The 12,341-nt window shown below is 33.1% G+C and overlaps 1 protein-coding gene across 1 annotated transcript; it reads right to left on the minus strand.

The window, feature by feature from the left end:
* Positions 1–1,357: 1,357 nt before the first annotated feature.
* On the minus strand, positions 1,358–10,202 carry LOC132699064 (uncharacterized). The gene is made up of 3 exons (XM_060665526.1): positions 10,088–10,202; positions 7,360–7,524; positions 1,358–2,088 (listed from the first exon to the last, which is right to left on the minus strand). Exons 1-3 carry the CDS (start codon positions 10,140–10,142, stop codon positions 1,625–1,627), a joined length of 684 nt encoding a protein of 227 aa, XP_060521509.1. The 5' UTR covers positions 10,143–10,202; the 3' UTR covers positions 1,358–1,624.
* Between the last annotated feature and the right edge of the window lie 2,139 nt (positions 10,203–12,341).

The raw sequence follows: 12,341 nt of genomic DNA on the forward strand, positions 1-12,341 counted from the left end.
ACTTGAAAGATATATTTGGATCATTTTAAATTGAAAAATCTTGATTTTCTTAAATGGGACAGTGTATATATATATATATATATATATATATATATATATATATATATATATATATATATATATATATATATATCATCCGTTCGCTCTTTGAACTCCGACTGGAATCCTGCATCCGACTGGAATCCTGCAAATCTTGCATCCGACTGGAATCCTGCAGACGTTTCGCCAAAATCTCACTTGGCATCTTCAATGCTCGCGCTCCGAAAACACTTCGAACACTGGGAGTGTTTTCGGAGCGCGAGCATTGAAGATGCCAAGTGAGATTTTGGCGAAACGTCTGCAGGATTCCAGTCGGATGCAAGATTTGCAGGATTCCAGTCGGAGTTCAAAGAGCGAACGGATGATATCCCGGAATATAGTGTCATCACATTTTTCCATCCGTGAATCAATACGTGAGAATATATATATATATATATATATATATATATATATATATATATATATATATATATATATATATATATATATATATATATATATATATATATATATATATATATATATATATATATGTATGTTTATATTATTTTTTCTGAAAGTTCTTACAAAAACCTATAACTTTTATTAAGCATTTCATGTATTTTATTTTAACTTTTCCTTCTTTATGTCTAAAACATTTTCAAAATTTTACCTGACAACTGAGTAAATAAATTCTTAACATTTATTGTGGTGTCAGTAAATTTAAACAAAAGCTAAGTATAGAAAAGTTAAAATAAATCGCAAAGTATTAAAAGTATGTATGTAAAAAATATATTTGTTTATTTTGAACACCCTATAGCACCTAGTTCAATTTCCATTGCATATACTTCGCCAGTCATCTTCGAATAATGTTAATATCAAATATGAGTGATCAAAAGAAGTCAAAAGTTGTATTTTTGCAGTAAATTGAAAATATTGGAAAAACTATTAGGTTTAGGTATGCATTGTTGTCAATAAATAAGGTGAAGACTTTTAAAAGGATTTCGAAACAAAATTTAAAAGTAGGGTGATTATTTTGTGAGTCACCCTGTATAGTTTAAAATTATATTATATTGTGCATCCCAACAATTTTTACGACTTGAGATAACGAACTTACTCTATCATTGACTCACCTCGTAGAAAGCTTTCAAAGTCTTTGCTCTTGAGCCCTTAACACCAGCACTTTTTCTATACCACGACACGACACTGCTGTCTCACGTATGCCACAGAAATCCTCCATATGCAGATGCACAAATAAAAAATCACTTGAAATTCCTTGTAACACGAAACCATTTGAAAGTACAGTCACCGCGATTTATTTTAAATTATTATATACGGAAATAACAAAGAAAGCAGAATCCTTTGTACGCAAAACTTTAATTTTTGAAAGCCCATGGCGATATCAAACCCACATTTTTTCGCTTTTTGTAATACAGCTTAATCTTTAAATACTACATAACAATAAATTATTTATAATTTTGGAGTGGATCTTTGGACTTTAGCGTATTTGAGGTGGTCCATTTCTCCGAGCACGCCAAGTGTAGATCTCACGAAACACGTTATTTTATTTTACATTCAGATTGTCGAAAGAATCGAATCGCCCAAATCACAGAAAGAATATCGACAGCGTTGCAGCTAGCACAACTAGCGACAGGCCGTAAATATTGCTGGAATTGTTTGGATTTTCGGTAGTTCCGGGTTCTTCAGTTTCAGGGGAAGAAGGAGGTTGTGTGGTCGGTGCGTTAGTAGTTGGCGCGTTAGTAGTTGGGGTGTTAGTAGTTGGGGTGTTAGTAGTTGGGGTGTTAGTAGTTGGGGTGTTAGTAGTTGGGGTGTTAGTAGTTGGGGTGTTAGTAGTTGGGGTGTTAGTAGTTGGTGTGTTAGTAGTTGGTGCTGTTTCGGTTGAGCTGCTAGAAATATCAGCGTCAATCAGTGTATTTCGTTTCTTTCTATTACTTGCAGCTGGAACAACATTGCACCGGATAATTTCCAAACCGCTGGAGCTCAATTCTTTACAGAAGCTGTCTAGGTTCCTTCCCGAAATGCACTGTTGGAAAGTCGTGGAGGACTGATCTATAACCAAGCAAATAAAAACAGTTAATGTTTGCAAAAATAATAAATTTGTTGGTTTACTTATTAAGTAGAATTGAATAACGTGTCACTACATATTGACATAAAACAATTAAATAGCGCTTCCGGTTTTACCGAAAGTGAGATCAAGTTTTTTATTTCAAAGGAAACGCCCTGCATGGGGAAATCTAAGCAGCAAAGGTTTTTTGTTTTTGTTTGATAGCGCTAATAAATTTTCAATTTAAATTCGTTTCGTTTGTATTTGTATTTGCAGTAGCTAATCAGTGAAGAAAAAATTTGATTAATTAGAGCTGTGATGGAATTTGCGAAGATCTGTGGGTGGAAATTAAAATCTCATCATCCGTATCTATTGATATGTTGGGTTCACCCTCGGATATATACGGTGAGTTACCGATTGACTTTTTTAATTATTTGATTAATTTTGATCAATTCAATGGCGTATCTTATAACAATACAACTTTCTTGGATTTGGGGTTTAGTAACTTTAAAAATGTTACTGTGACGAGGTCTCCGGATCCTTTCGTGAGAGAAACAGTCGCACTAGAATCCTTTAAGACAAAACCAATTTTGAAAAACTTAGATATAGATATGGCAGTTATGATGTAACAAATGAAGTACTAAAGAATTTATAAAGCAGAAGTATAAACTACACCGAAGGTAGAAAAACTATAACAATCTCATTGATTAGGTCACTTTTTCTGAACTGGGGAAGAGATATAGGGCAGCGACAGCTGTGATCTATTAAAAAAACACCAACGTAAAGTCATTTTGGAGTTTTGCGATCAATAAGAGGAAAGCGGCAAACGTGCTAAAGTCTATAACGTATCAGCACTTATAGGGTAAACTTGCCCAAATCGTACCAGTTTTGAACAACTTGTTGTAGATTTCTCAAAAATGCATCAAACACTATGAAATTTTGGTTGTTAAAACTTTATTAATAGAAGAAACATTAGACATGTGTTAATACTTAAAGAAACCATGTTTTACTACTCAAAATAAAATATTTAAAAAATAATGAAAAAAGTACGATTTAAGGCATATGTCTTAACTCGTACCGCACTATTCCTAAATCGTACTTCTGATGCAATGTTGGCAAGTGTAAGAATATGTGGCTTTTCCTACACCTGCACAGTTGTCGTGCACCCATATGTTGCATTTGATGCATTGAATCATTGATTTTTCTTCATCTTTGCGGCATAAAATGCAATACCAAGTATTAGAAGTCTTTTCTATTAAAGAGCGTTTCTTTAGTTTTGTTGGTCCATCTAATTTATTTTCCAGCATATTTTTATATGGACTCGCAGTAAGGACTACGGCCTTGCTTCTTTTCTTAGATGTTTGCGGTGGAAGTCGATATATTGGTGACAAATTCTCAAGAACCGTGCGGATGGATGCGTCAGTTTGATCGTGTGCATTTGTAAAAACATTCGCTGTGGAAGGACCAGGATCCGAAAGTTGCATATCAGTTTGGGTCATTTCATTTTCTTCATCTGGTATTCTGGTATTCGATGCCTGTTGCAAGGCCACAATCCACAAGTTTCAAAACCTTTCATAGCGATGTCCATACAAACCGATCTAGGATATGCCACTCCCAAAATTTCAGATATGTTTGATTGTTTGATTGTTTCACCAGGGTGATTTCTCATCCAAACTGCACATTCTTTGTTAAAATTAGTTTTTAATGACTTAAAGAATGATCTATCCAAAGGCTGTAGTTTGTGTGTTGTGTGCGCCGGCAAAGAGAACATTACGATACCGCTAGTGACTGCTCCCACTTGATGTTTTCCTTTTAACGCTAATATTTTAGCAGGTTTATGAACTTACTTTTATCAGTAAAATTACATCTAGCACAGGAATCACTGCTTCGGAGGATCACAGCTGGTTAGCTTAGCACTAACTCAAGTAATCACCGACAGATGCCGCTGTATGTTTTATAAATTCTTAGTAATTTAGGTGGTACGATTGACGCGCAAGTACGATTTAGGCAAGTTTACCCTAACACGGACGCAGATATTTGTGATGCGTTTTCTGCTTTTTTTCACTGTTACTTTAAACTCCATTTCTGAAGAGCAGATTAGTTTCATTCAGTTAAGCCAATTGGATATCAATAAAGGCCCTGGGCCAGACACATTGCCTCCGTCATTTTTAAATATTATGCGAAGTCTCAATAAAATTCAATAAAAGTGTACTAGAAGGGCACTTCTCGACTATTTGCCAATTTAACTGTACCTGTAAGAGTAACAGTAAGAGTGCTTGAGGTAGTTATAACAAAGAATTTATTTTTTAAACTTGGGTACGTTCTTGGGGAAAGGCGCTTTAGGGGTAGGTAATAGAATCTAAATGGATGCCGTGTACACCGATTTTTCCGAGGCATTCTATACAGTATATCATCCTACAATGTCAGTAAAGCTTAAAAATTTAGGTGCACACTGCTGTCTAAAAAATTCTTCGATCATACATTATCTTTAGTATGTTGAGTTAAATGGGACGAAATCTAAATCTATTGATAATATCACGTCTAGCATATCTCAGGGATCGCACTTGGTACCTCTGCCGTTCGGTTTGTTTATAGCAGACTCGGGCAAATGTTTTCGTTTTGCAAAATTTATTTCTTATGCCGATGACCAAAAGTCGTACGAGCCTGTAAAGAGAAGAGCGATAACTGTCGCAAGTTTCAGGAGTATTTTGATAGATTTTATAACTAGTTCGTAAGAAGTCGACTCATAAATGTTGACAAATTTTACTAGCTAAACACTTTTGATTATAAATTTAATAGTAAAAGCATTAAAAAAGTGCAGCATATCAGGGATCTTGGAATAATTACGACTTTTTTGCATATTATTGTTAATAACTAAAACGCCTGATTTATTTTATGCTCCTAAATGTGGTACTAATTTGGGAGGATATAGCTTTTGCAAAGAAATTATAACAGTTACTTTTTGCACCAAAATGCTTTTGCTTTTTGACTCATTACTTTCAGCAATCAAGCAGTAAGAGCTTTTCTGTCGAACTGAATGTAATTTATTTCCACTTCTTCCTTGTTTTTTGTTTGGGTTTAGGAATATGTTCACCTACTGTTTAGAATTAATTAAAATGTAATTATTCTTAGGGTACCTTTGAAACAGTGACGTCAGCTCGTCATGTTAGGGTACCTTGTTTTAAAATAAATATATAAATTAGAGAAAACATTAAATGGACATGATGCACAAATCGCAATTTTATTGTGGTGTCTTTACGCGAAATCAGTCGTACTGTTGGAATAAGTCGCGAAAGCGCAAGAAAAGTTTTGAGAGGTTTTAAATTCTTTAAATATCAAATACACAAACCTCTTTATGAAGGTGAAACAACATGCAACTCCAAAACAGTTTAGAGTAAATCATTGTCTAGGCGTTTTAGGCGATCGTTTTATTGGAACAATTTCTTTCGAGACCTATTAAACTCTCAAATGTATCTGAAATGAATCCAAGAAAATGTTATGTCTTTTGTTGAAACATTAGCTCTTGATAGAATAGGCAATGTTTACTGTCAACAAGATGGCATTCCCGATCAAAATTCCAGGATATTGTCTAGATTTCTAGTTGAAAACCGAGGGATATGCAGTGATCACCTGACCTGACACCACTAGACCTTTTTTAACGAGGCCATATTAAAGAAACGGTGTATAAAATGTCACCCCAAAATTGGGCTGATCTTATAAATGAAATTCATAAGACCATAAGAGTATGTGTTTATTTTACTAAAATTGTTTAACTGGAAATTGTTTTTATTTTATTATTTTTTTCAGTGTTTGTTTCGTTTGTTTTTTTCTTAGGAAACAATATATACTGTAATTTTCACGACTGTATTTTAAATACGTATCTTCCAATCGGAGCAACACGATTTGAATTTACTTCGACTTTGACTATGAAAACTACTACAAAGTCCAATTTTCAAAGTAAAAGTATGTTTCCTTTAACTGTTTTCTATAACAAATATACAATTCGTGAATTTATTGGTTTAAAATTTGTTTTTTCCTTATTTAAATTGATTTCGGAAAAATGACATACTCAAATTATTAAACACTATTATCTTCAAAAGCATTAGATCTATCAAAAAAATATACGGCGTGTTTCATATAAAATAAAAAAGGAAGTTGATCTCACTTCTAGTCGATTTTAAAAAGAAAACTTCATATGAACATCTGTCCAAAACATCTTAAGTTCTGAGGTACAGAGTGATTTTAATAGCGGTAGTATCACTTTAGATATTTCAATCAAATTTGGCACACATACCACAATCTTTTTTAAATACACCTATTTTGGCAGATATTGGTGCTACGCCATTGATTTCTCTTAAAATAAAAATTAATCTGACACTCTACAATCATTTTTAAAGAAATTGAATTTCTTGATTTTTTTCAATTTGAATTAAAAAAAAAGAAGTTTCTTCAGAACTGATTGGAGATTGTAAGAATAATTTTTATTTTAAGAGAAACCAGTGGCGTACCATCCATGTCTGCCAAAATGGACAGGTGAAATTCCAGACGCTCGACACTGATAAATTTTAAAAAGTTGTGGGCAGTTATGGCAAATATTTTATGGCTCAGCACATATACGACACTAGTTGTTATTGGCACTTCTTAAATCACTGAGAAAATATTAAAACTGAAATGTTGCCAATTTTTTTCGTTATATTCATATTTATTATATAATAAAACATTTTATAACGCAAAGAGTGTATAAATAAAATGAAAGAAAATCATATTTTGTGACTCCATACTTTTATGATGCGCCCTGTATAAATATACATATTTGTATGCCTCCTGGCACATATTATTTTTACAGTAATAATGTACATTTCTAACATGCCAATTTAGAATTGTGTTGATAAACAGGCACCATTTTAAAGTCTACACTGAGTAAAAACACTGTGTTTATTAGGAATAGAGAGATCAATAAATATGCGGTAACCTAGCAAAAAACCAATAATTTTAAAATCACAACATAACTTTACTTTCATTTTAACGCTTAGAAAAATAAATAATTTTTTAAGGATATGACTGGTGTTACTATTTACAAATCTTCTGGACTCGTCCTGCGTCGATTGTCTAGATTTGGTTGAGCTCTAAAGAAGCCACGAGGATGATTAGCAAAACGTCAGCAAGTGCGATTCATCAACAACCATCGCAGAAGGAATTCAAAAGATTTCTAAATATTATTACATGAAAACTGCGTTAGTTGTGCTTTTGTGATTTTTCCCTACAAAACTACACACCTTCAATGTATTCCAAATCCAGACATCCGTAGGAGGCGTCTTCGTCCTGTTTAAAGTATGAGTTCTGGAATGGCATTGACAGTAGATGTCTGTTGCATTCCAATAGCGGCACATTTTCTTCGGAACACAGCGATCCTCTACACGTTCTGCATGAATTTGCGTAACCTAAAAAAAATTATTTCTATGAAACTTAATAAAATAATTGTAATTTAAATACATAATCGAATTTACAGAAACATGTTTTGGTTAGTTTGATTTTGCTTTTGTTTGCAAAATTTTATCAACAACGCATTTCAGTTCAATTTCATCGAAGACGCGAATGAGGACTACATTAAAAGGGCTTCAAAATGCTTCTTAGAAAAGGAATATCGTAATTTAATATCGAAATTATGAAAAGAAATAAAATATTATGGCGCCATAACTAAATCGTCTGTTTTTCTAGCGTAATGGTACAAATCAAAACCAAAACGTTAAATCAAAGAGATATCAGATATGTTTAAAAAAAAAAGTTGGTGCTTACAAACTTGCAACTTAACTTAAAAATATCACAGGTAAACCTGTTAGTGCATGTCAGTTTTTGGAAAAATGTGTTAATTATAGGTGAAAGTAAGTACAATATAGACCCGATAGCAATGGAAAAATATGGGGGCAAGTAAACCAACAAAATGCAACCCGAAAACTTAGCACCCACAGTTAAGTATGGAGACGGGCAGGTTATGGTACTTGAACATTTTGCAAGAAAATCTGCAGTTTGAATTCGACAATTAGGTTTAGGAACACAATTAATTTTTCGACAAGGTATCGATCTTGTATATCTTATCAAAACAACTGCATTCACCTCCCTATCCTCCAGATTTTGGACATCTTTGGGAAGAGCTAGCGAAGGTTATGAACATACGACATAACCAAACATAACTGAAAATTTAGTTAGTTTAGTAGAAGACTCCAGAGGTTATAGATTTAGATGGCGGGCCAATAAAACATTAATTTTTTTAATTTAAGAAAATTTTAATGTATTTTTGAAGCTTGAATTTTGTATCTTTATTAAGTAAACTTTTGCAAAAGCAAAATTGAATTTTAAAATGATGAATAGTTTGGGAGTGTATGTAGACGACTCTTGTGACTCACTGTAGCTCAGCTTAAGAAGTTACGATACTTTTTGGATATGCCTTACCTTAATATTTACACTTAACAGTAAGAATTTGAGTGCGTCAGATTTTATTCAAACATATTTGCTCAATGAAATTATCAAATTATAAATTTTTCTTTATTCCTAAATACGCGCAAATTTACTTACTTATCTTGTCACGATAAATGATAAAATCAAATTAACAATTATCGTTATTACATAGAAATATACAGACAGTGTTGGAGATTTTAAGTAAGCCGAACTTTTTTGTGAAAAAGCGGTGTTGCTGTAGCTCAATAATTAAAAGAAATAAAACGTTGGAATTATGAGACTTTACTAAATTGGTATGCGCAATTTATGATCCAGACGAATTAGTATTTGGGTCACTTGTAATTCACACGTTGCCATCAAATAGGCATTTGTTTGTTAATAGTTAATATATGCAAAAAAACGCTTTTTTGACTAAACTAACTGATAATAAACAATAGCAGAACCTCCTGAATAACCTTGATACCTCAGGGAAAGAAGTCTCTCGGGCTATAACAGAAGTCCGGAAAATTTCAAGTAACAATATTTAATATTCCTTGCACAATTAATTTGTTAACAACTTTTTTTTAATTGGTATTCTAGTAATATCAGAAATATATTTTTCAAAACAGGAACAATGTAAAACAAGCAAGAAGCTTTTTTAACTCTTGAATAGAATTAATATATCGTTATAAACCCAGTATTCAACTGAAAAAAAAAAAGATAACCACAATTAACGCGTGAAACAACCTTTTCCTAACTTGTAGGCTTTTTCGAAAAAAAGTTCATACAGAAGTTGTACGCCTTGAAAATGTCTACAAAACGAGTTGTGTTCTGAGTTATGGCAAAAAACGGTCTAAACTTTTTTAATTAATGATTAAGAATAGCAGAACATATTGAATAAGCTTCATAACCCAGCAAAAGGAGCTTCTTAAATCATTAAAGATGTCCTGAACATTTTAAGTAACGATATTCAATATCTTTTGCACAAATAATTTGTTAACAACTTATTTGGTAGTCGTTTTTGGAACTTTTTTATTCTCATTAATCCATATTTTTTGACAAACCTCCTATACTACTGAAAAAAATGGACAATTATAACTAAAATGTGAAAGAACATTTTTCTTTACTTTAAGGTTTTTTCGAAGAAAATTTTAATACAAAATTAACTGTAGTTTCATTTTTGGTCAAAAAATTACCGCCTAAAGTGACTGCTTTTCTTAGCAGCGAACGACGCCTGTTGGGCTGTAACAGAAATAGTGAAAATTTCAAGTGACGATATACAATATTTTTTACACAATTAATTTCGTATATCTCGTATAGAATAAGTTTTTTCCAAATAATAATAAAAAAGTTACCCAAAATCATTGAGGCACGGTGTATTTACCTTACTTTGGAAGTTTCGATTATGTATACACGCTAATAGTAGAGACCGATTTAAACTTACGTGGCTCACCGTCCCTAACTTAAGTAAGCTGAGCGTAATGCGCAAAAATAAGATTTTGACATCTTCCAACTCTCATTCTCTGAGTTTCCGCGACTAAAAAAACTAGCTTAACGGTATATCCTTACTTTGGGCTACGAAAGCAACGAGCACTATCACCAACGTTCCAAAAAGAGCTTTCATTTTGGTTTCGTTTCCCGCACAAGAGGAAGATCGAATCTGGCAGGTATATCGCCCAAGTGTGATATTTATGTGGAAACGCGATCGTGTGTAAAAAAATACGATAAGCCGTGAAGTGATCTCTTTCAGATAAAACGCGTGAGTCAGTTTTACGCAATCTCGTTTTTTTTGTTCAAAAATTTATCGATCCAAAACGTTAACTGGAGAGCGCCTAGTGAGTTTACCACGCCCTTTATATCCTGTAGCGGAATATCATGGCCCTTCTCTTGGTAAGGTGATATTTCCATTTCCAAAACATTTTTAATGTACGGCCGCTAACATCCTTACTTTAAATGGAACACCAATGAAACTTCATTTTTGGAGAAAATTTGATGGTAGGTTCCTTCAGAAGTGGTGCTATGTTTGACTATAATCCGTTTTACATAACAATCCTATGGGATTTAATTACCCATGATATGGCGAAAGGCGAAGTACTGTTATTGTTCGTTTTGGTTGATTTATTTATTTAAGCTCCTGTGTCAGCATATCTTCCTGAAATTTTTTGTTTCGAGTTTTTTCGTAAATAAATAAAAAATAAGGTCTTTACTAATAAATCACCAAATTACAAAGAATTTTTTTGCATAGCCTCATTGTAACTCTATACACTCAGCACTTTTCTCCGCAAAATAATGGTTCACGAAAGTGATTGCCTCTTCATTCGATTGGAGCTAGATCTGGTGAGTAAGGCGGATGGTCAAGCAGTTCAATCCGTGATTCGTGGATTCTCGCCGTCGCCATGGACTTTCTGCAATTTCTGTCCTCAGCTTGTCAAGTATTGACGAGTAGAGTTCCTGTATGGATTTTGCTTTTCGAAGGCAATCGATTAAGATAACTCCACAGCAAAACCAAAAAACAGTCGCCACCAATTTCCCAGTCGAAAAAACAGTTTTTGCAGTTCACTGTTTCGACTGTATTTTTGATTCGAGCGTATAATCGTTTTTCTCATCTCATCTTGATTTAAAATGTGACATTTTCATAACCTCTGTTATCTCTATCACTTTAATTTGATTGTCTTTTAACACTATTACACTATTAACACTAGTTACAGTTTTTGGATGTTACGAACGTTCATCATCTCTTAAGCTCTTAACGTTTAAATTCAAAGGCGCAATTTCACTCTGGTAAATGGTGGTCCAGAGTTCCCATACACAGAGTCAAACTCAACTTTACTTTGCGTAAGCGTATTGTCTTTCAAAAACATATATTTTGTAACAGCTCCATACTTATTTTTTTCCATTTTCACGACTCACTCTAAATGGTTGAAACTATGGTAAGTAACTATCGCTATATTTTAGTTACTAAAGCCGCCATCTTCAGGTTGAGGTGTGAAACTTTTCAAATGACCCTCGTACAAACAAAGAAACTAAAATTTCGTTTCAATAATCTTTCGACACTAGTCAGTGGTTAATATTATGAACATCTGCTCTGTAGCGAATATTTCTATGGAGATATTCTAAAGTTTTTAAATGAACTGTATCATGAAAAAAGTAAGCAGAGTGCAGGTATCTTCTATTGCACATATTGAGTCAATAGCCTAAGACAAGAATTTTGTAACTTTTATATTCGTTTTGCATCTTCGGTTTCTAAGCGTGGAACATCGATAGTCTTGTAAGAACTGACTTGCTGACTACTGAACACATTGATTGATTATTAATTTGTATGCTATGTTTATATGGATTAACGATTTACTTTATTTGGAGCCAGTGATTTTCGGAAAATAAGTTTTGCAAGTCGTTATTAACCTAACCTTGTTCTGAGTCTGAGGGGTAAAAAGATATGTAAGATTGTGTGTCATCTGCATAAAAGTAGTGATTACAGGAGATGAAAAAAGGCTGATATAAATCGAGTAAAATGAACTATGCGATTCATTTAAATTCACACATTGACGATAATTTTGATATTTTACATTATCATTCAAAAAGCAAAGAACTAAATTCGGAAGCTATGGAGATTAACAAAATGAGATATTCGAATTTATTACTTAATGACCCATTGGACCGTTCCGTTGTTAAATTTAAATTTGCAATCCTATAGCTGTTATTAAAAATCTACTAATACTTGTTATTGTATATAAGTGTCGGAATATGATCATATTTTGTATTTGATAAAGGCACGGTGTTGCCGAAACAGCTGCCATTAAGTATTAAAAACATTGAAAATCTG

Source organism: Cylas formicarius, unplaced genomic scaffold (genome assembly GCF_029955315.1).
Source record: "Cylas formicarius isolate icCylForm1 unplaced genomic scaffold, icCylForm1.1 PGA_scaffold_3__17_contigs__length_32017465, whole genome shotgun sequence".
Classification (NCBI taxonomy): domain Eukaryota; kingdom Metazoa; phylum Arthropoda; class Insecta; order Coleoptera; family Brentidae; genus Cylas; species Cylas formicarius.